Source organism: Cottoperca gobio, chromosome 14 (assembly GCF_900634415.1).
Source record: "Cottoperca gobio chromosome 14, fCotGob3.1, whole genome shotgun sequence".
Taxonomy (NCBI): Eukaryota; Metazoa; Chordata; class Actinopteri; order Perciformes; family Bovichtidae; genus Cottoperca; species Cottoperca gobio.
The window spans coordinates 10,789,544-10,814,304 of record NC_041368.1 but is presented as its reverse complement, the minus strand read 5'-3'; the positions used below and the strand labels follow the sequence as shown (position 1 = coordinate 10,814,304).

General features: G+C 38.7%; 3 protein-coding genes across 6 annotated transcripts in view; 2 read left to right on the top strand and 1 right to left on the bottom strand.

Annotated features, from left to right (window-relative positions):
* Positions 1–291: 291 nt before the first annotated feature.
* gjb1a (gap junction protein beta 1a) lies at positions 292–5,105 on the top strand. 3 transcript variants are annotated; one of them, XM_029448949.1, is made up of 2 exons: positions 292–420; positions 2,385–5,105. In XM_029448949.1, the coding sequence occupies exon 2, from the start codon at positions 2,399–2,401 to the stop codon at positions 3,119–3,121; it is 723 nt and encodes a 240-aa protein (XP_029304809.1). In that variant the 5' UTR covers positions 292–420; positions 2,385–2,398; the 3' UTR covers positions 3,122–5,105. The 3 variants fall into 3 exon arrangements, with proteins under 3 accessions (XP_029304809.1, XP_029304808.1, XP_029304810.1); XM_029448948.1 differs by lacking the exon at positions 292–420 and adding an exon at positions 864–1,016; XM_029448950.1 differs by lacking the exon at positions 292–420 and adding an exon at positions 1,028–1,277.
* A 999-nt stretch (positions 5,106–6,104) lies between these two features.
* gja2 (gap junction protein, alpha 2) lies at positions 6,105–10,876 on the top strand. The gene is made up of 2 exons (XM_029448092.1): positions 6,105–6,290; positions 9,132–10,876. The coding sequence occupies exon 2, from the start codon at positions 9,183–9,185 to the stop codon at positions 10,251–10,253; it is 1,071 nt and encodes a 356-aa protein (XP_029303952.1). The 5' UTR covers positions 6,105–6,290; positions 9,132–9,182; the 3' UTR covers positions 10,254–10,876.
* A 5,713-nt stretch (positions 10,877–16,589) lies between these two features.
* The window catches only part of tbc1d8b (TBC1 domain family member 8B), a 22,023-nt gene continuing 13,851 nt past the window's right edge, over positions 16,590–24,761 (bottom strand). Inside the window, exons 13-20 of one of the 2 annotated variants that reach the window (XM_029447773.1) lie at positions 24,449–24,547; positions 24,297–24,365; positions 23,968–24,208; positions 23,815–23,880; positions 20,240–20,332; positions 20,019–20,066; positions 19,816–19,913; positions 16,590–19,656 (exon numbers count right to left, since the gene is read on the bottom strand). In XM_029447773.1, the coding sequence (XP_029303633.1) occupies positions 19,252–19,656; positions 19,816–19,913; positions 20,019–20,066; positions 20,240–20,332; positions 23,815–23,880; positions 23,968–24,208; positions 24,297–24,365; positions 24,449–24,547 (1,119 nt within the window). In that variant the 3' untranslated portion in view covers positions 16,590–19,251. The remainder of the gene's footprint in view (positions 19,657–19,815; positions 19,914–20,018; positions 20,067–20,239; positions 20,333–23,814; positions 23,881–23,967; positions 24,209–24,296; positions 24,366–24,448; positions 24,548–24,761) is intronic. The other variant, XM_029447774.1, reaches the window with a different exon arrangement.

Genomic DNA, 24,761 nt, shown 5'->3' with positions numbered 1-24,761 from the left:
TCTTGTTCTCTTATCTTAAGATTTTATGGGTCATTCTTTGTTTTAGACCTTTTATGTTGTACTCCTTATTGCGTCAAAAACACCCTCCACTTCCCATGCAGAACACAGCACAATGAGGACGAGAGGACAGACTGCGTTCCCCACACAGATTCCTCAGCTGAGCAGAAATTTAGACGTTTGATCTGAATTCTGAAGCCGTTTGTTTGGTGTCTGTCAATGGGGCTATTGTATGCAAATATTGTGCACAGCGGCATATGACCTCTCCAGTGCAGGGCAGTGGCTAGTGTGAGGGAAATCATTAGCAATGCAAAGTCATGGTGCTCTGATACTCTTGTTCACAGTCACAGACTGAAAAAAATAAATCTGCTAATGTCAACGTAAATGTTTCTGGATGTGCTTTATTCAAAACTACAGCTGAAGGTAAGTCTGCTTCATTTCTAACTCTGTTATCTGATCATATAACTGAGGACAAGATAGACTGTTTGTTTTCAGATGTTCAAATCTGTGTTTAGTTTATGCTTTACTGTTGTTTCTTAATGTGACTCTCTGTACAGTTAGAGTAACAATTAAAACAGTGACTTTCAAGAAAGTCCATCCAAAACAAAGTTGACTTTCTTATGGTGATAATCAAACAAAACAATATTTATTTTGCAGTCCCTGAGTCACGTTAATGTATAGTCCACTGTTCAGATTCTCTGAATCATCATGTTTAGAACCAGAGGATTCCTTCTTTAAAACACTTTTGGATCACAAACTGTTTTCCTGCCAAGGAATAAGAGTATTACAGACACCGTTACTTTGGGTGCCCACTTTGCATGCTACACTATGGTAACTGGTGAAAGCATGTCACATGACGCATGGTGCCAGAATTCAGTGTTGCACTTAAGTGGCCTGCCAACTGCAGAGGGGGGCAGAGAGGCTTTCTTCTCCTCTGGATTCACATCCATGCCAAACCAGTGGCTCAACATTGTCCTCCACGCTGCCTCCTATGCCTCTTACACCTCCTGCTGAGCCGGGTAACAACTCTGACATTTATACTAGACTGGATATTCCAGCACGTTGGGGACTCAGGACAACCATGATCAAACCAATGATCAGCACAGAGGAGATACAAACATTTTGGATGCTTTTTAGGCTTGAAATTATTTGGGACTTGGAAAACTTGTGATTTACTAATTTGGTGGAAAGAAGAGAAAGTATAAAACTAATTCATTTGTATTCAAGTATCCAAGTGCTCTAAATTAAGTTCACTTTTGAGTGTACTCATTTCTATAAAGGTACAGTATTATGTGAACTACTATGTAAGTACTAGACTGAAGTTTGCTTCTTAATACTTCTAGCTTCTTTAATAATCTTTCAATGTGGTCTTCACTGGACAGGACAGAAAGACAACAGAAGTGTAGGGATTGAACCTGCAGCCTCTTTACTGTGATACTGCAGCGACTATTTACATAATCAATTAATCTGCGGATTATTTTCTCTATTATTCTGTTAATTTCTTGAAAAATGGCCATCACAAATTCTTTAATTCCAAGGTGACTTTTTTTAATCATTTGTTTTCGCCGACTAACAGTCCAAAGCCTGAAGTTGATTAGTTTTTCACTTAAACAAAGAAGAATTGAGAAGCTGGAACTAGAGAACTTTTGCTTGAAAAATGGTTAAAAATAGTAGCTGACTACTAATTTCATCTCAGCGCTAAAGTTGTTTATTTAAATTCTGTTAAGTTCTGCTGTGACTTTGCTTTTAGCATAATTAGAATATCGATAAAAGTATAGCCTCAAAGAATGAGCCAAACTATAGCACTACTTCATTATAAGTAACGATTTGAGTATAATATATTTTGTTTTCAGCAATTTAGCATTTTAAACAGCATATTTTTAAAAAGGTGTTTATCTCCCTTTAAAGATCATCACAGTACCTGCTGTGATACTTTCAACACCAAGTTTATGTCAATTTAATAAGAAAATAATATCTGTTAGGGAATTGTATAAAGATGTTTTGAAGGTATCTTCTAACCAGGAGCTGCATACAGGTTATAGTGTATTAAGGGAAAAGCAGAACAAATTATTATCGTATCTTAATTTGCCTGGTATTGCAGTAAATTTACACAAAACAAAATTATTCATAATTATTAGTTAAATCTCTAATCACAAATCCTAATAATTATCAAGGGAAGTTTGGTTTAGTTTTTAAAATGTATACAAAGAAAGATGTAAAGTGAAAATATTCCTATTATTCATTTTATTTGAAATCTTATTTCTGATTATGTTGTTTGTGATATTTTGTGCCCAGCAGATTTGTTCCTTTGTGGAAAGACTTAAAAGAAAATAGCATTCAGCACAATATTCTCTCAGCTGTTGACCCTTTAATGTGTTCTCCATCAGACCCGGAACCAAAGATGAACTGGGCATCATTTTATGCTGTCATCAGCGGGGTGAACAGACACTCTACAGGCATCGGTCGCATCTGGCTCTCTGTCCTGTTCATTTTCCGTATCCTGGTTCTGGTGGTGGCAGCGGAGAGCGTGTGGGGCGACGAGAAGTCCGGCTTCATCTGCAACACCCAGCAGCCGGGCTGCAACAGTGTCTGCTACGACCACTTCTTCCCCATCTCCCACATCCGCCTCTGGGCACTCCAGCTCATCCTGGTCTCCACCCCTGCGCTGCTGGTGGCCATGCACGTGGCCCACCGCCGCCACGTCGACAAGAGGCTCTACAAACTATCCGGGCGGACCAACCCCAAAGACCTGGAGCAGATAAAGACGCAGAAGATGAAAATCACAGGGGCTCTCTGGTGGACGTACGTCATCAGCCTGTTGTTCCGTATTGTCTTTGAGGTCACCTTTATGTATTTGTTTTACATGATCTACCCTGGTTACAAGATGATCCGGCTGGTGAAGTGTGACTCGTACCCCTGTCCCAACACGGTGGACTGCTTCGTGTCGAGGCCCACAGAGAAGACTGTCTTCACCGTGTTCATGTTGGCTGTGTCAGGGGTTTGTATTCTGCTCAACATTGCAGAGGTGTTCTTCCTGGTGGGGAAGGCCTGCGGTAAGCATTTGCACACTGCTGGAGACTCGACTATGGGGGTCTGGATCCAACAGAAACTCTGCTCCTACTAACAACACAGATTTCAAACCCGTACAAAGGGACTTATAGGGACATATAACTGGCCTTATATCCAGGTGACAGCCATTCATTTAACTTGGGTAAGGAGCATATAGTATACCGTACATCGCTGTTTGACATGGAGATGATTTATCCAGTGGTTTATAATCTCAGTGACAAAGCATTTGTATAAAACTTCAAAAGATTCCCACAGGAACTACAAGCAGTACTGTATCAACTTTTCCTGGCATGAACCTAAAGACTGTACACAGCAGAACGCTGTACTGACATAATGTAATAGCTTGATGTTAAGCCAAAAGTTAAATCAAGTAATATTTTATAAAGCAATATTCCTACTGACCACATTTTAGGTTTTCATTGTACTATTGTTGGTACTACAACGGTGGACGATTTTTGGTCTTGAAATGAAAATATTGAAATGTGACGCATGCTATTTAAAGTTGTCGGATTGTGTCAGAGAAGTGGGCTGGGAATACGATGTAGTAATATCTTGGGCATTTACATTTTTAATATTCTGTTATTTACATCAAACATCCTGCTTTTGCCTAAATCGCCATGAATTGAATCCAATTGACTGGAGGATTTATGGCTTTTCTTCAGCTGTAATTAGCGAGATGTTGCTCTAATACATAGAAAACATGTGAAATTATAACATTTTTGTTTAATTCCAATATTTAACTTTGGTGCTTAAATCAGATATAAACAAAGCAATAACTTTCAACATCAAAAGAAAACTTGAATTGCAAACTTTTCTTCTAAAATGCTAGTGATTGCTAAACATGTTATTTAAATTCCTTCACTTTGAAGCTGGATGCTTATTTATTATCGGTACACAGCAGAATAAAATCCACCGGAGTTTGTGTAATTGTGTAATTTTTACTAGGTTTTCTCACTAAACCTAAAATGTGATTTACAAATAAGAAAGAAATGTTTATACATGCTGAAAGGACTCATGTGAAATGTCTATGGTTTCTTCTGATTTTACTCCAATGGAAGTCCAACAGGTTGAAATTGTATTTTAACATTCTGACAAAGAGGAAATAGTTCATGTAATACCTGAAATCGCCAGAAAGCAGCAGTAGTCTGCATGAAGAAATTATCACAACAGTCACAGTGGTGCCACTTTCTGTGATTCTCCTCAGCTGTCAGCAGCGGAACTGGTAGAACAACAACAAAAACAAAAGAATGAAACATCATCTGAGATCCTCGGAGACGTTTTGCCGCCTGTGAGGAAACGTCTCAGGCCGATTAAGTTCTTCTTAAAAGCTCATTCTGAAGACTATGGGACAGAGTTTTGGGTTATCAATAGCCTGGCCATGTAAGGGGTCAGTGTGTGGGTGACATAGGTTGACCCCACGGACAGCTGGATCTGCCTGACCTCTTTTTATGGAACGTGTCGATACACACCATCTATTGGAGCTCAGATTGTCAGCAAAAACAAACTCCAATCTGTTACACGTTATATGTGGGGCATCTCAGTCCCATGAGTTGGAAAAGTTAGTTTGTAGAAGGTCATTACAAGGATGATGATTTTATTTTATTTTTTATTATTATAGGAAATTAGTCAGTTATTGGGTTAGAAAACTCAGCTACAACGCTGCTCAACTGTTTCATTAATCAGTAGTCGTCTTGTTGGATGATATGTATGGAGGAGATCAGGCTTTATTGGCAAAAGTTGTCACTGATCAACTACAACCATGTTGTGTGGCAATGGTGCTCATTATGAGTGTCATATTATGATGTAAAGTATATAACAGTGTATTGTGGGGGTTTTGTTACTGATGCAATCAAATGTAAGCAGACTTTTAATGTGTAGCAACTTTGATCTAATTTAGAGTTTGACTTTAGAGTTTGACTTTAGAGTTTGACTGTAATCTGTAACAAATGGTACATATTTTATAGCTGATTGTGTGTTTTGGATGAAAATTTGAATGTAAAGGTAACAACAGCTGTCAAATAAATATAACATTTCAGTGACTCTTTCTATGATGCCCCTTTCTATAATGCATTATAAACATAGAAATAATGTGTTATGATCTGCTTATAGCACTTATACTTATAGTAATAAGAACTCATACATACTATCATAATATTGTCAAAGAATCATAGTGAATTATAATTCTCATAATTGTAACACATAATAATCTTTTTATGAAGCATTATAATCAATGTTATAATGCATTTTTTAAATTTGATTATAAGTTACTATAAGTAAGTAAAGTAAAAATGTAATTTATGTTTTGTGTGTTGTTCTTGCATAGATTTAATGATAGTTTTATATTGTATATTTCCCCCTGAAATAATAATAATAATAATAATAAATCTTATTTGTAAAGCGCATTTCCAAACTAAAAGCAATCTCAAGGCACTACAATGCAGGACAACAGACAGAAATATAGTGAAGCTTAAAGGATAAAGCAGGTGTAAATACTCAATTTAATTACCTCAAAATTGTACTTAAGTACAGTACATGAGTAAATGTACTTAGTTACTCCACCACTGCTGTGTGGTCTGCACCACAGCAACACAATGAAGCATTTAGCTAAACCTCAAGTTGACACAAAGAATGAAGAACTTTGAGATGAACAGGGAGAAAATAATCAAGTTTGTGAACTTGTTCTGTGTGTTTTACCATCAAGCATAAAGCTTATCAGTCACCAAACAAGCAGTAACGCTCACTGCAGCACTGAGGGGAGGCTCGACAGTGTCTGACGCTCTACCACACAGTCAAGGGTCAGCATGAGAGTGACAACAAAGCCACTCCCATCACCATGAATTATATTTAGAGCACACTGACATGTAAGACTAACCTGCATCCTCACTGGACTCTTGAGCTTCCACTCCATTGAACAGGAACACCTCTTAAGTGAGGGGATTCTATGCTTTTTCTACAAGTGGGAAAGTTTTCATCTATGCTCGCACAGCAACCAGACTGCGGTTTTAGTTGTGGTGGCTTCTTGAACACTGGGCATTGATCAGGTCAGAGTGGGAGGGCAGCAGGCGGGATCATAGAGCCTCCAGAGAAAACTATCGGAGAAAAGTTTATCTCAACACTGCAGTTTCCTAACTGGTTCAGGAGAACATGGCCTCTCTGTGAACTGAAGAGGCTCATTCACCAAGTGACTCTGGATCTGAACTGCCGTAGAATATGAACATTATCAGGTACGTCTTTCTTTATGAAAACATATTACAGTTCTGAAGTTCATTTGGCCGTCTACAGTATATTTAAGTATAAATTTGGGAGTGAAATCCAGGCTCAGTATTAAATACACTTAGTTACTCCCGTGTGAAAAGTGTTGATCCTTTAAGCGATCCTTTAATTCCTGGCTGACAGTCGTTCAAATAGGTGTTCCGATTCACAGTCGGTCTACTTCAGGACACATAAAACTATATTTAAAGTGCATTTTTGCTATGTTGTAACCAATATGCCCTGAAATATAAACTTGAAACTTAATTCTGGAGTCGGGGAGCACTGTTACAGTGTCACAAGATCATAAGAGTCTCCCCAGCATGCTCCAGGGCTTTCTTTCACACAGTCAGCTGTGTCCTGGAGTACACAGAATAGGACATAAACTCTTGGAGGACAAACGGTCAATTCATAATAAATCTGTCTTTTTTTATGTTAGTAAGTCTCATCTGAATTACAGTATCCTTTGGTTGTGACAGTAGCAAAAGCAAATACTATATTTATAGTGATAAGCATATAAGGAATGTCATGAGTAAATTTCAAAGCAACTAATCTGTTTTGACATAATGTGCTTAATGAATTTAATGCAATTATGTGTAGATTGTCAGTTTAAATTATTATTAAGATGAATTGGACAAATTATTCATTATGTCATGGTTTCCACACTTAAGTGTGTGACACAGGTATTATGTATGTATAAAAGCACCAGATAATGTATTTAATTTCAGGTTTATTTGGATTCTGTTGTGACCCCTTGCTTCTAAAGTTCACTTTAAATCTGATAGAACAAAGTGAAAGGAGTCATTCTTAGTGAGGAACTCACTTAAAATGATCCTTCGATCCTGCAGTTCCCCTCAGCTCTACTTAGAATTTAGCCTCTTTCTGCTCCTAGTTTTTACAGCACATAACTTTACTGTTTAGGTTTATTTTCAACTCTCTCATCAGCATCAAACCACAGACACACTAAGTTAGCTTCTAGCTTGCAAACATAGTGGCTTATTAAAATAAAAAATACAATTTGGCCAATGCCAAAATCGATGGTTTTATTTTGTTAATTATTTTTGTTATTTATCTCTTCTGCGCCAGAGAAACAATGTCATCTTCAGTCCAAAACTAAATTAGCCCTTCATTACACATCTTTGAATGAGTAAAAATGTAATTATAGAAATGTAAGAAAACAAACTTTAATATAGCCTGCTATACAACTAACTATAGCCTACTAAGTACTAAACATGCTGTTAACATCTCTTCCTTGTTTCAGCTCAGTCTAAAATCAAATCAAATCAAATGTATTTGTATAGCCCAATATCACAAATTTGTCTCAGTGTGCGTTACAGACTGTAGGATACGACACCCTCTGTCCTTAGACCCTCGCACAGCACAAAGAAAAACTCCCTAAAAGAAACCCCACAATTAAAGGGGGAAAAATGGAAGAAACCTCAGAGAGATCCCTCTCCCAGGACGAACATATATGCAATAAATGACGTATGTACAGAATAAACAACATAGTAAAATTGCAGCATATACTGTACAATCCATGTGACATGAATTATGATGTGATTGTATATGAAAAACATGGATCCAGGAAGATGTTAAAAAGGCTTCCTGGGGCCTCCAAAAAATATATATTAAAGTGGGCTTCAGGCAGGACCAGGGCAACAGGCGCAGCCACGATTCATGAACCTTTAATAGTCGCAACCTGCCAGGTGAGAAATACAGAAACTCCGAAGATAATGCCCCGGATGCTGAGTTAGTAACATGCATTTCAGGGACATGAATGCATACAAATAGAGACGGAGAGGAGAAAGAGAGAGGAGAGAGGTGTAAGTCCCCTGGCAGTCTAAGCCTATAGTAGCATAACTAGGGGCTAGTCCGAGGCAAGCCTGAGCCAGCCCTATCTAATTACTCTTTTAATCCAAGATGTGAGATGCAGAGCTGAACAGCCGCTCACCGTCCGTGCTGGGGCATGGAGCACATAGTGCTGGAAAACAGAGATAATTATTTCGCATTTCTGGAAAGAAACATGTCTTACAAACTGTACATTTTTCTCTGAGTCTGTGTAATACTCCAACACAGGTAACATTTTCTTACATTTTTATATGTAATCAAACCACACTTGCGCGCGGCACCCGTTTTGGTCTTACGTCATGCCAGTCGTATCCAGCCATGGCTTCATTTCCAAATTTGACCGCAAAAAAAAACAACAACATTTAGCTGGCACAAAATTGAAGCGACACAACAGATATACATCGGCCACTGCCGTCAGCAACTGTAAGCTTATTTGCCAATAGGCTGATGGCAGTCAACAAGGTCAATATCAGCCGATACCGATGTTCGACCAATAAATCAGTGCATACCTAGCTAAATATCCAGATATTTTCCTCAGACGTTAGTGGGGACCAAAATCAAAGCTGCTAGCACAACTCCAAATGAACACTAATGTTGTTCTGTATCTGCTGGATGTGTAAGTAGGAAACTTCGTTTGCAAACATGTTTACTATATCAACTTAAAATTGTTGTCTTCACGGCTTGTTTCAAGCGTGTTTCCGTTGCCCCTGAGAGGCCAACAAACCAGTTATCCCCTATCTAAAATGCTCTATGTATGTAGTGTATTTTTGGAAGGTTTAGCAAGTTGGAAAATATACAAGAAAAGATACAAAATCATTTTCACAACCACAGTTTCAAAGCGAAACCATGTCAAAGGGCCTGAATTGTAGCTTCAGGACATATTGTACTTATTCTATTTAAAAGTCTAGGCCAGAGTCTGCCACTTTATTTAATACAAGTAAACATTTATTTGTTCCCTCTCCTTACAGGTGTATCTCCTGGTTTTGTGGATAAAACTGAGTCTATATTTGTGAGCCAGTATGGGAGACTGGAATTTGTTGGGGAAGCTGCTGGAGAGTGCCCAGGAACACTCCACCGTCGTGGGCAAAGTCTGGCTGACAGTGCTGTTCATCTTCCGCATCCTGGTGTTGGGTGCCGCCGCTGAGAAGGTGTGGGGCGATGAGCAGTCTGGCTTCACGTGTGACACCAAGCAGCCCGGTTGTCAGAACGTCTGCTATGACAAGACCTTCCCCATTTCTCACATCCGCTTCTGGTCGATGCAGATCATCTTTGTCTCAACACCAACTCTCATTTATCTGGGCCACATTCTTCATCTGGTCCGCATGGAGGAAAAGGACAAACAGAAAGAGAAGGACTTTGCCATGCACAGTGAAAAGCACCAGCAGTTACATGGCACTAAACCCAAGAAGGCCCCAGTTAAAGATAACCTGGGCCATGTGCGTTTGAAAGGCGCACTGCTGCGAACCTACGTCTTCAACATTATTTTCAAGACCCTGTTCGAAGTGACCTTTATTGCAGCTCAGTACTTCCTGTATGGTTTCCAGCTCAAGTCAATGTACACCTGTGACCGTTGGCCTTGCCCTAATGTGGTGAACTGCTTCATCTCTCGACCCACTGAGAAGACGGTCTTCATATTCTTCATGTTGGCTGTAGCCTGTATCTCCCTGCTGCTCAACTTGGTAGAAATATACCATCTAGGTTTCAAAAAGTGCCACCAGGGCCTTCGTTACAGACGATCACAGGCTGCAGACGAGGCTCCCAAGGCCCTGACTGAGGCGGTCATGCCCTATGTCCCAAACTATAACTACTTTGCTGGTCATTCTGCAGTGCCTGAACCTTTCCCCACGGGCTCAAAGTGCAGCATGGTAGAACCGAACTCTGCCTACAGCCCCTACAACAGCAAAGTGGTTTACAAGCAGAACAGAGACAATATGGCTGTGGAGAGAAAAGGCAAAGTAGGGGAAGATGATGTGAAGGAGAGGAAAATCTCCAGCCCTATCTTTGAGTTGTCCATTGAAAATCCGCGCAGAAACAGTCAGTCAAGCAGGCAGAGTAGTAACAAGAGCAGGCTGGATGGCCTCAATATCTAAGGATCTTCTGTAGTTGTATCTAAGACTCAGGATCAACATGCATTGGCTTGTGAAAATATTTGCATGTAACAGTGGTGAACAATTTTAAAATCAAGATTTGAGAGCGTGCAGGGACAGATTTGTAAATGTAGAACCTGTGAGAGTCAATCACAAACAGGCTTTAAAGGACATAAATGGTTCTTATGGTGAGTTTGTTTCTATGTGACACTTAGATAAACTCACTATGAGTTTGCATGTGATGGATACAACTTTGAAAATAAGAAGTTAATGGATGCTACACTTCTCACTCAAATCAAAATTTTAATGAATTCCTCTTGTAGTATCAAATCATAAACTACTATATGCCTACGTCCACAATTATTTTTCTTTTACTCAGTAAACGTCCTTTGTCTACAAATCTGCATTTTCTGAAGTGTCGACTTGCAGATGAATTAATGTTTAAATTTGTTTTGTACTCGCTCTGTATTTTTGATAATGATGATCTTCCATATTTGTGGGTGATAAAGATGCAGATAACTTGAGAGTTGTTTTTTTTATACAAGCAACTTACTTAATAAAACTGTGAGATGCATGGAAGAGATGTCAAAGCAAAAGCAAAATGCTGTTTTTGTCTGAAATTAACCTTTTACTGCATTTGGAATATGTGAAATGTTTCTTGCGATTTTCTACAAAAAGTAGATATGTTGACATACACAAACATTCAATTGTTATACTTACTTATTTGTGACTTTGTAATTTGATTAAACTGATGTGCAGCAAAAGAGTGTTCTGTCAATATTCATGTTCTAAGTCAGATAGAAGATCTATTGTGATTATTGAAAATCAACGTTTCTTTCTCACCGGTCATAAAAATTGGAACAGATATACTTTAGTGCAATTTCTTCTACTTACATGCATCTTTCCCACAACATACCCAGTGCCGGAGGCAAGAAAATAGCAGTAAAATGTATTTATTAATGTTTTTATCATCCTACAGCTCAGGAAATAGGAAACAGTTTCAGAGTCAGACAATGTTTGTATTCACATAAACCCCAGTGTTCCCCCTACCATTGCCTTGGGGTGCAGCCTGCCCCCTCTGAAAAAATAAACAAAGTATTTTATTTACCTAGTTTATTTATGGCCCATTTGCCCCCCAACTACAATCCGTCAACCTTGGGGAAACACTGAACCTCAGATGACTGATGTTTCAGTTTATCACAGCATTAATTCATCAAATGTAAATTTAACATGGCAAATTACTTTTTTGCATTCACCCCCAAGTCAGTTCTACAAGAATTAGACATTAATTACTTACTTATAGCAAACTGTTAACTACACAAGTATAGTTTTTAACTCCGCTAAAGAAAGTTGACAAGTATTTTTTTTAAGCCCCACTTTATTGGAAAACTCCCTTGTTTGAGATTAAGTGGCCTGAGTTTATTCAATCGTAAGTGTCAGATGAAGTAAAAAACTTTAGACGTCACCATCAAAAAATGCTTGCAAAAATGTATTATTAATAAATCCCATGCTTCAGAACTAGCTAACAACATATTTATTTATCACAGTGTGTTATTTTAATCTGTTAGCTGAAGATAAGAATAATCTAGGAATGTCCCAAGACATTACTTTGGATTGCTATCAGGGACGATTCGGACAAATTTTAGTAGACCGCCATCGGCTAAAGTAAGAATTTGACCTTTCTTTACTGTGTTTCATTACTGTACTCTACAGTGATCATCATCTACCGGTCCACTGAGCTGCTACTGCCTTAAAATAATCATTTTAATAATTTGGAATCCGGAGCATCAGTATTTGGAACAAGTTGCTCGTGAAAATCAGGGGTGTGTCAGAAGAAGCAGCTGTTATTTCGATTTTTAAGATACATGTTTAATGAACATTCAAAGTTAGGGTGGGTAATGTATTTTAGAAACATATTTTGTTAGATTTAGCAACTTTGGGAGCTAGTGCTGCTAGCTACTTTAATTGGAACAGAGTTAGCAACACTGGAATGGGTTTTTTTCTAATAGATCGTTTTTAAAATCTAGTTTACTTTTGCTGGCTTCTCCAAAGTTACCTCCCCAAGCTTTAAGTAAATGAAAGTGTTAGACCAGACCCGGTATCAGCAGATACCCAATATTAAAGGACTCTAATTAGGATCAGAAAGAGGAAAAACTTGATCAGAACATTGCTAGAATAAATTACATTACAGTTCATTTAGCTGACGCTTTTGTCCAAAGCGATTTACAATAAGTGCAAACAATCATGAGGATACAACTCCAAACAGCGAGAATCTTGCAAGTAAATTAGCTTCAAATAGGTGAAATCATTTAGGTGCAGAACAATAGCTTAACATAAGCCAAACCCATGTAAGTGCTACATACAAAGAACAGAAACTTTCTGACTTTCCTGATGTAAGAAGTGTGTCTGCAGGAGTGGGTTGTTGCAGCGATGATGGCACTGAACGACAGTTGGTCATCCAGTGTCACACCCAGATTTCTTGCAGTCAGAGTCGGGGAAACAACCGAGGTGCCGATGTTGATGGTAAGGTCTGGTCGAGGTTGAGTTTCAAGTGATGTGCAACCATCCACTGAGAGATAACAGCCAGACAAGACGAGATCTGTGCCTCCACCTGCTTCAGATCTGGGAAAAGACAGAATCAGTTGAGTGTCATCTGCGTAGCTGTGGTAGGAGAAGCCATGAGAGTGAATGACAGAGCCAAGTGAGTTGGTGTACAGAGAAAAGAGGAGGGGGCCCAGGATGGAGCCCTGAGGAACCCTAGTGGTGAGTTGACAAGGGTCTGACAGAGACCCTCTCCAAGTTACCCTGTAGGTGTGGTCCTTTAGGTAGAATTTGAGCAGGGAGAGAGCAAAGCCTGAGACTCCCAGTTCTTGGAGGGTGAAGAAGAGGATCTGGTGGTTCACGGTGTCACAAAGGTCTTTATGGTATCACAGACATGCTTAGTAAAAGGTTAAGTTCCTCAAAGGCAGAAAAGTCCTAATCTGATCGCTCAAGAATAGCCTACTGTGGACAACTTAAATGTTGTGTTGAATGGATCTTTTTTTTTTTTTACTGTAGACAAGATGAATTTGTGATCAATCTTATTCAATAAAGCTGCTCAACCAACAACACAATTCAAAGATGTTGTGTTGTAATAAATAGTGGGTTTGTAAGATTTGTGTAACGGTGTTGTGAAATCACTGCTTTGATTTGATTTGCCCGTTGTGTCAATGCAGACCTTCTATTTTCTGCCTGAAGCTGCCATATTATCAGCTTGGTTTCCAGCAGCTGCAGAAAACAGTGCAGTGTGGATGGAACCATTTCAAAACACATACCATCATACACTGGTGAGAGCTCTGCTTCAAAGACTTGCTCACTGCTGCTATTAATAACTCTCATGCGCACTTCCAGGAGCTGTAATGGGGGTAGGGGACCGAAAGTTTATTTTTCTTTTCCTGCATCAACAACAATAACAAATTGTTGCCAACGATTTAACCCAAATAAAGACAGAGAAACTTGGTGTGCAGTGTATCATATGTTCTCTGAAGTTGATTAACAATTTGTCAGCAAAGTTTCATCCATTTAATCAAATAGTGTAATTACTTGGCTGTGTGTGCTGTGCATTGTTACTTATTTAAACTAATTTTAGTTTTTAATTACATTTTTAAAAATATTTTACAAGTCTGGATGAGATTCTTTTTAAATAAAAAGCACCAGCAGCATTTTGAAGTTACAATTTATCATCATATCGAGTTAACCAAGGCCAGTATGATTAGATATCACTTCGGATGCAAAATGGTGAGAACTTTTTCTATTTCTATTATTACAATGTTTATTTATTTCATTGCCTTCCAGGCAATCGTTCACTTCAGAGTCCATTGCACATGTTTATACTTTTTATACAAGTTAAGTTCATAAAAAACATAAAATAACTAAGAAATAAAAAAAATCAACCAATCCAACATTTTTAATAATAGATAATAATTAAAAAATGTATGTGAGAACTGCTTGACGTCTCCATTGATTTTTTTTTATCAATGTTATGAACCAAGATAAAACCTCTCAAACGTCTCGAACTGTTTGATTTCTCTTGACAGGACAAGGCCTAAAACTGAACAGGTGGCGGGGGTGAAGGTTGTGAACTCTGGGTTACAACCATATGCAACAAAATCTCTGAGCCAAAATAGTATGAGTGATACGCAGAGAACATCCATGACTGAGTCACACTGTTACTCGTAAATCAGAGAGACACACGTACACTTTAGGAGGAGTCCATGAGGGGGACTTTTCACTGGCAATGAGGATTTATCGTGGGCCTATATTTACTGCATGGTCCCATGTTTTTAGTCACGGCATAAATATTCTAATTTTGTAGAGCTGTGTCGCCAGTGAACGGAAAGACTTTCAGATCCACTAATGGGGAAGACGAACAAAGAATATTTGTGCTTCTCTTTTCCAAAGACATTAATACTCGGCCTCTAGTACACGGTAGACCCATATTTCATCTTGCTCAGTCTACAAAACGATATATGTAATTTCTGTTTTTTGAAGAAATTGATGTCTAATGCATTTTAATCCTACTCCAACATACACGTGGTGTGAAAAGCCAGGAATTGAATATCAATGTAATAGATTTACATGTCGTCTTGAAATGCATTATAATATAACCACAATAACCTAATGCCAGGATTTTCTATTAAATGGCCATGCTTACTCTAGGCTGGAACAACATATCAGGTGGGAACCTTTAAGGCTTTGGTGGGCTCAGACAGGAAACATGCAAGTGACATTAGATATTTATTGTTTGTGTCTGGCGGGGTAGTCTGTCTCTAAAACAGGTGTGTCAAACTAATTTCAGTTCAGAGGCCACATACATCCCAATTTGATCTCAAGTGGGCCGGACCAGGAAAATCATAGCATAATAACCTATAAATAACGACAACTCCAAATATTTCCCTTTGTTTTAGTGCAAAAAAGTGCATTCTGAAAATCTTTACATTTAATGAACTATCTTTTAACAAAACATTATGAACAACCTGAAAGAAAGGTGCAATTTCAACAATATTATGCCTCAGTTTACCATTTCCACATGTGCATTACAACCTACAGATCAGTGTATCTACAAAGGCACAAAACGTTTAGTCGCAGGTATCTGGAACTGAACATTATAGTATTTTACTTTATGATCAAAACAACTAATTTTTTCACTTTGCAAAGTCATCCCGCGGCCGTATGTTTGACACCCCTGCTCTAACATCAACTATGACAGTAAGCATATATTGAGTCATAGCTTCCTTGTATCAATTGACAATATTTGAAATAAAAATTATGTGACAATGTGAAAGAGAAGTATCACATGAATCTGCATCTCCCCTCTAATAACAATAATAAGGTTACCTGTTCAGCACGTGACGGCAGACAGACACAGAGCAACTAACCTGAAGTTAGCTCGTGAACTTAGTGGAGCATTTAACTGCTCAACAGCCGGACACTTCCTTAAGGTTGATATACCAACAACAGAGCTAAAGGAAAGTGAATATTGGACTTACATACATCAGGTGGACACTAACACGACTCCAAATTAATGATAATGTTTCTCCAAACGTAAGTACTGCTAAATAAGCAACTGTTTGCTAACAAGTTAGTTCACCATGTTAATTTCAAGGCTGGTGATATGTTGTGCTGTGTTCACAACTTGCTGCCCCCAAGATGCCAAATACATAACTGCAGGTTCCTAGTACTGAACATACAGTATTATGTTACAACATACATGTTACGGTTATAAATCTTTACCTGGATATCATTTATTTTGGATATTGTAGAAGAAAATGATTCCTTTTCTGTTTCCCTAAGCCTAATGTAACATTTTACATACCTCTCTGGCCAGATTGAGAGATGGCTAAAAGGCCCTTTTTGTACATAGATACACTCTCCTTTCTTTGTTGAAGCCTATTGTGAACCCAGAAATGTTGATTACACAAAAGTTGACAGAGATATAAAGTATGGGTACCCAGCATTTAGAAATTGCCAGATGCTAACTTACATATATGTTGGGATATTTGAATAGTCAGCATTCATAGCATAGCCCTTGATTCTCAAACAAGAAGTGTTACAATGACAGTCTGATTATTTATCCATGACTATATTTATTACACAATAAAATCCTACATAACGTTCCCTATATTATATGCATATAGCCAAATTTAAACATGACTTACTGACAGATAACCCAAACAGCCAGAAGCTTATGACCCTTAAGACACAAATAAACAAATTAACTTGGCGTGAGCCACATTTCACTTCATGTTGGTGTGTGTGTAGATGCTTCGGGTAACACTCAGAATGACCCAAACCTTATTATTCATATAATAATCACTCTTTATTCTGGTACATTTGAATGGAGATAATAAAAAATAATCAAGCAAGTAAAAAAAAAAATTTGTGCGTCACATTTTTGCAAAACAAGATTTCAATCAAAAGCTACAGACTATAAAAAGCTGTAGACTATAAAAGCTGCAGACTACACTTATAAGGAGTTGATTGATCATATACTAATGCAGGAGCTGGAGCATTATGACTCTGATGCTTAATGGCAAATCTGTCAGCATGCCAAGCAGATGAAGATTTCCAAACGCCTGATTTTCCTTCATCTGTTCCAAAATTCATCTCCTTTCATTTATTTCTCCACCAAGCGGAAACAAACTATTTTTGGGATATAAAAAAAAAAAAATAATCTTAAGTGCCATTTTCCAAAAGTCAAAAGAAGTAGTTAGGAAATTACTGAACATCAGGAGGTTTGTTTTGTCTTAACCACTGTTCGACATTTCTTCCATAAAGACCAACAAAGACGTTCTTGAGAGCAAACTTTTTTGTATGATTTCTAATCTTGAAAGATATGATCACAAATACATTTAAGCAATACACTGAAATGAGAAGCTCAGAAGCCTCACAGAACCACTTTGATAAGAGGTTGTTAAATACATCTTATCATTTCTTGAAGTTTGGATATGTTACAAATGCAGCATGAAACTGCCGGGGAACAGATAGAGCTTTGGATTTAAGAAGCGACAACATATCAAAGATGAATTGGGTGTATTTTGATACTTTTCTTTTTACATTAGTCATGTAAACAGTTTGTAAATGAGTATGTGCAACTCACTTCAACAATCTATATCAATTAACCAACTAAGTACACAATGAAGTACATTTCAGATTAGTCCTGAACTCTTAGGGGAAAAATAACCACAAAAGAGTTCCTAGCAAATAGCAAAATAATACAAATATAGGACACAGAGAATTGCATTGCACCTAAAGAACTTCTAAAAACTCTTTCTCCCCCCCCCCCCCCAGGACAAGCAGAGATAAAGCTCTATGAATTTGGCCCCTGGAGATGACATGCTGCTGCAGCTGAAGTGTTTATGACCCTTTTGGAATCCAGTGCCTTCCAGTGTATCTTCTGTCCGAGATACAGGCATATCTACAACGTGTGAATGTCAAACGACTGTGCAAATGATTCACCGAGATAGAAGCCAAAACAAAACAGAAGAAAATGCAAAGATAAAAAAGGAAACAATTAAAATACTGTAAGTCAGCTCTGGATTTCTGTAGTGAGCAGAAATAATTGCAGTTCATTGAACATTAGCATAATGTGGCGAGTCCTGCATATATGCTACACATGCTCTATATTTTATTGTTACAGACAGTTGTAAGCTATTTATAACTCAGTCATATATTTTATATATCCCAGGATGAAAAAATATCCCTTTTCTCCCTTTTATTTTACACAAATTGCACCCTGAGAGTTAATAAAACAAATTGATCACAACAGTCCACTAGCTCATATCTTACATTGTCAACACAAGCCTCATAAATACAAGAACTGATCCTTAAGTACAAAACTCTGCACTTATACTAGAGCATAACATCCTACATTAAGACGGACATAAGCAAACAGTACAACAACCAATCGCATTGATAATCACACACGGCACATTTTCAGAAGTGGATGCAGAAGATTTCCCTGCAGCAGCACTGTGGAATTGAATCTTATTTTACCTTCACAGACCATAGTCCCCAGCATGTCATGCTGTAATAGTGTCACTGCATGTGCTGCTGTTGGAGGAGCGAGACAGATGAGTGTGGCATCCTCTCCTGTGTATTATTGCAAATCTATAATACCATAATTTAATCTTTCATGCTCTCAATGAATTGCATCTGACATCCTCAATTCAGATAATCTTTGAAATCAACGCGTGGCTTCCAGCGACTGTACTGCTGTTTATTCTCTCTTCAACGGGAAAGCTTTTGTTTATCGCAATAAGTTGACATTTACAGAAAAACACTAACGTTGCCTAAGAACAAGAGACAATGAAGTCACAGGACTCGTTAGCACTTACTGTTTGTTTTTACACTACCACAGTAATTAGTAAATCTTAAAAGAGAAAAATATATCCCGAGGGAGAATCTTGCTGTGGACAATCAGTCACCCTGTCGAAGTCATCTGTTAAAGCGATAGTTGGACGTCAGCATGACATCAGAGACGAATGGGGAGGACAAACTCTTCTGTTAATTTAGCTACACTCAGGGAAAAGTACTGAATAACCCTTACACAATACAAAACTATACTGTATGTGATCCATGGCATATGGGAGGGGGGGGGTGTATGTTAAACTAAACTTTCATTAAAGCCGAAGAATCTGAGGCTACATGAGAGAATGAATTCCATCACGGCGGTTGAAAATGCATAATCAGTTTTGAGGAACGAGGCCCAACATAGAAATGCACTAGAGGTGATGGTCAGTTTGTTTCATTCCTGATCATCATCTTCCTGAATATCCAAGCCCCCCCCCCCACACAGGATTTTAAAATCTGACTGACGTCTTCTCTACATTTATGATACTACTTTAGCAGTATTCTCTGCCTCGCCAAAAACCTGCTGCCCTATCCAAAGAGGAGAAAGGAAATGCATGGTGACGTCTGGGTTTGAATCAGAAGCAAAGTATCAATTCACTTATGCATCTTTTCACTTATTTGCCTTTAGCTTGAGCTGGGCAACCCTAGCTTGTCCCAGTTTAGTATGTACGTCTACGGGCCTTTCAAAGAAGCTGACAATGGTCGGTTCGTTGAGCAGAGAAGCCAGGACCTGCTCGAACGAAAACGACCAATCCACCTCCACATCCTGACTGTTGTGGGAGCTACAGGTGTCGGAGCTCTCCGGTGTCGTAGAAGCTTCTTCTGTTGAAGGCCCCGCAGCAGCAGCAGGCTTCGTCGACTCGGACGGGCTGCTCGGCTCCTGCAGCCTCCGTCCCACCTCTTCCATTCTCAGGAGAAGGCTGGTCACATGGGCCACGGCTCGGTACAGAGACTCCTCCTCTGGATCGCCATGAAATATGTTGTACAGGGTCTTAGAGAACTGGATGAACTGAGACTGAGATAGAAAAAAAAGCTAATCAGATAATTTGACGTATCACATACTGTATGTTGTGACACGTGTTATTGTGAAAATGTAAAGTTAAATCTCTTTTTATTGCCACGCCAGGAAGAAAATGTTCTCTTCAGTTAACAAAACACAACATGGATTAAATACCTGATTTATCCGGGGTAGGTCTTTGATGGTTTCCTCTTTCTTAAGAATTTCATTTTGCCATTGTTTCAGGTACGCCTGCAAATCTACTTTGCCTCTTCCTGTCAATTTCACACACACTCTACACAGTCAGATAAAACTAAGACATTAACAGTTCTTTTGTAATAGCCATGGAGTGTTTGTGATAAATTAAGGTGAAATACTACCTCTTTCAGGAGTTTTCCTTATCACACCATCTTCAGGAAGATCAAATGCTGAAATACAGAAGCAGCATGTGTTCAAACTGTATAAAGAAACGCTTCAAGAACAAATTAATAAATTCAAGGAAATCAGGCAAGCATCAAGACAGAAGTGTGACAGAATTTAGGAAAAAAGGGTAAATGGGAATTTTGACCGTAAAAGGAAAAGAAAGAGTAAAGAGGCTAACCAGCGAGTCTACTCAAGTGAGAAGAGTCTTCAGTCACTGGAATTAAGTGCTGGTTTCTTTGTTCCTTTAAGTGCAAAGGACTACCTGTGAAAGCTAGAGAGAAAATACCGACTGTGAGTGCACTGAGAGGAAAGATAAAGAGACACAAAGGGTGACATGAGCAATGTAGATGAAACGTGGTAAATAATTTGATTTAAGAATACATAGACGTTCGTGGACACGCATACATATAATGCAGTGTAATGCAATCCCATCTAACAATCTTGAAATAAATTGCGTCTTTGTGAAGCTCAAAGACTACTCTATATATTTAAATTTGTTTTAAAAACACATTAAGCAACTTTCTGCCACTAGGGGTCTCTCAAGCAAAAAAAAGAAAAGAGGGAGTTTAGAGACATTGTGAAGTAGCGTGGCAGGTTTTTACCGGGAGCCGAATTATCCACAGAGGTCTCCTCCTTTCCAAAGAGTATTGTAAACATGTGACTAAAACCTGGATAACTGGACTTATGACAGCTTGTGGCAGACAACCACAACGCATGAGCAGAGAGAATACGTCGGCATTACAGGCGACCGAATTAAACGGACCGTTACCTCGATTAAAATGACAGATTTCTCTAGGATTGTTAGAAATATTTGAGATAATGTAAGTACTCAACATTAGGTTTTTAGATGTTTTAATGGGGGAACATTTCCTATAATTTACCTCTAATGTATTTACCTATTTACCTACCTATAAACTAGAGCTGTGTATTGGCAAGAATCTGGCGATACGATACGTGCCATTATCCAGGGGGTACGATTCAATATATTTCGATATTGTAAGCAAGCAATATCTCATTTAACTCATTGGAAACTTTAATATAACAAACAAAATAAATTGATGAATATTGTTTTGAAAATTGGTGAAATACTTGATGCCTGTATTATTTGTAATTTTTCACTCTACTGATATACGAGATGTGCTATACTTCTATGCTCCAACCCCCACCAGTGACTGTGTGTGTTCATGCATGCGTGTCAGTTTGCATTGCTGGATTACACAATTACCCTCACAGGCCAGCAGTGTCATTATATTTGCCCGATAGCTTCATGCTGCACAGCCTGAGGATTGTCATGTCGGTTAGTTATTCTGCATGTCTGTGACATGAAATGTGTTGCTAATATTCAGGATCCAAACAAAATAGAGGTGACCTTTCCTCATTAGTCAGACTTAGGCTCAGATTTTCACCTTAAATCTAAAATATTATTTAGATTCTATTGGTCAGATGAACATGAAACGTATTAATTATTCCAAATGATAGTTATCTTCAAATTCTGACCTTTCCCTTTAGTCAACGATACATCAAATCATCCCATTTGTATACAGAAAACCTAATGATAGTCTGTGAAAACATTACACAGCTATAAATTAAAAGGTACAACAAGACAACCAATCAGGACACAGATGATGTCACTGTGTAGTCCCAGCTCTCTGATTGAACACAGTGAATACAGCTGCTGTACTGAGTGTTTGGTCTGATAAACCTTCAGACTCCAAAAAGCACATGATTTCTTTTCCTGAAGCGTTTGGCTCAGTTCCCACTGTGAAATCGGGTGTTTGATGTCCACAACTCTGAGAACTTTTCATGAGGGAAAAGCCCACAATGCATAGTGTTGTGATGTCAAAAATGGTGACGACGGTGGAAATTTGCATCATAAAACTAGAATTATCGCCAGTCAAGCAAGTGCATTTTAAATCAATGTCCGTCCAAAATGTCATTACTTCAGTTTATCCTATTAGACATTTGTGTGAAATTGTCATAATTAGTGTATGAATTCCTGAGTCATTGCCAAAAACATGTGAGGTCACTGACGTTTGACCACCATAGAGTACGAGTGGACGTTTGTTCCAAATTTGAGGAAATGTCGTCAAGGCGAGAAATAAACAAAGCACTGAGCATGTGCAGTTGTTTGTCTTATGATGGCAGCCGACGTAACTCTTTTACAACAGATGCAAATAACAAACCTGTCCACTTCATTAGACTCCATACTGAAATATCAGCCTCACAGTGTGCATAGAAATATCTTAGTCACAAATGCCCTGTGCCACTTATCGACAGTGCTAGGAGCCCTCACCCTCCTGCACTCAGACGCACTTATAGTGATGTCACAGATGACGTTAATTCAAGTCTGTGAGGGTTCAGTTCTGGGGATCTGTCCTTGGTACTGAACCATTGTGCACTCTCTCCACGACACATAAAGTGAGCTTTGCTGCTTGACGTTCACTGGCCTGGCTGGCACATCACATACAGTGAGTCAGTGCTCTTCTGCTGCTAAGCTGTCAGTTGTAATTTGAGCACTTCATCCTCATCACAGATCCTTTTGGTGGATAAACTAGCCCACTGCAAAATGCCCTTACAGCTCTTGACACTCATCGTTGCCATGGCAAAGTTCTTTCACCCAACAGACTATTTTCACCCCTGCCTTTAGCACGTGCTGCTGCTACATCATGCAGACAAGAGCCACACATTCAAGGACAGTTTCCACCCCCAGGCAATGTACTCACTCAACAAATGCTGAGTTATGGACGACTGCTACATTTTCAAGCACTGCAGATTAAAGACTGATGTTTATCTGACCTTGTGTTTTACTTTAGGCTGCTTCTGTCGCCTTCTGTTGAGCTATTGCCGTCATGTTAGGATTTAGAGAACGATCCAGTCTTAATACGTTAGCTGCGCTTGAACTTTAAAACTGCACGAGTATATCATCATTGTAGATATGTCATGAGGGAATGGGTCAGAGGTTGAAGCTGAAGTTACATGAACACAAATCTATTTTGAAGTTTACAAGAGACAGACAGATGTGATTGAGACAACACAAAGGGTTAGGAATTAGAGTTGTCACATGATAAATGATGATCTTTTAAAAAAAAGATTGTGTTATTTAGATCTGCTGCTGTTGGAAGGGAGGCACCAACATCGGGCTCATACTGACTCAAATAGCTCATCGGTTAAGGGTGACAATGCAGCCGATTAGGGGTGCGCGATACGGCCAAAATCTTATATCACGGTACATGTCATTTTATCACGGTAACGGTATATATCACAATACATTAGTAAATGTAAATTCAATTAATAAATGGTTTACAATAACCAAAGCGTACTTCACTTCACATTTGATTTGCATCATATCAGATAACAAAACACTTGAGTTAAAAATCTCAAAACAGGAATTTTAAAGATTCAATTTTGAAAGAAATTTAGTTTCACTGAGAACAACAACAAGGGTGACGGGCTGGTATTTATTTCCACCTGTTAACCTTAGAACCTGACATCATTCAGCGCAATATAAAGAAATATAAACCATTTGTAGCTAGAGTGTACCAAAAGAAAAAAGACGACTTTTCCTGCAGGTTTTTCTCCGCTTTTGTTTTACAAAGTTAGGAGAACAATATTTAAGTCCTTATGTTGCCTTCCCCACAGTGATGCATACAGCTTATTAATTAAACAAAATCCAGGTATCAGCATCCGTATCAGAAATGAAAGTCAGATTGGTGCATTTCAAGCTGTTGGCTTTATCAAAGGTTCATCACTCACCCGGTGGCAGGTGCAGCTTGAAGAGGAATTTCAGCTTATTTGTGAACGATCCACTGTACAGAGTATCTGCGGGAGAAGCAATCATAATTATAAGAGTGGGGACACTGAGGTTAACGTCTGCATTAGTGGAGAGCAGAGAGGGAGTGGACTCACCAAGGGCATAGCAGAACTCTTTAAAGTTGACAAGACCGTCCTGGTTCTCATCTATCAGGCGGAAGACCCAGAGCGACAGGGTGCTCTTGGGGTTGCAGAAAGTCCAGGGCTCCAGCAGGTAGAAGAGCACGGTGAACTGTTGGAATCCCAACTGGTACTGCTCCAAATAGGCCAGGCTGGGGTCATGATGCAGCAGAGCTGGACTCTTCATTGTCCAGTAGCAGCAGAGGAAATGCTGCCTCTGAAAGTAGAAAACGTAATGCATCCATTCTCCTTTTTTCCCCCTTGTATGATGACACTGAAGATACTGCAACATGTCTTTGACTCACTTTGAACAAGTTATAAAGCTCGTCAAGATGCGAGGCACCAAATCTGACTTCTTGGGTCACCACCCGAATCTGAAAATACATTTGAAATCCTCCTTAATACCCCGGGAACAATGCAAGCACACTAACTTATTGTAAACTCAATAGCCACTTACCACATTTTGTTTGGTTGTGTCCTCCAGTGTCTGGATCACATGCAGTTTGTTTCTTTTCCGTGAACTCTCAACTTCCTCTGAACGGATATTTCCATATTTCTAAAACAAAGCACAATGATTTAAAATGATCCACTACACCAACATCACCAAATAAAACTGAATGGAAAAACGATAAGTCGACTAATCGATTAGTTGAATTACAGAAAAACGATTGCCAACTATTTTGATAATCATTAAAGTATTTTCTTCTGCAAAAATGGCAGAAAATACTAATTTCAGCCTCTTAGATATGAAGATTTCCTGCTTTTCTTTC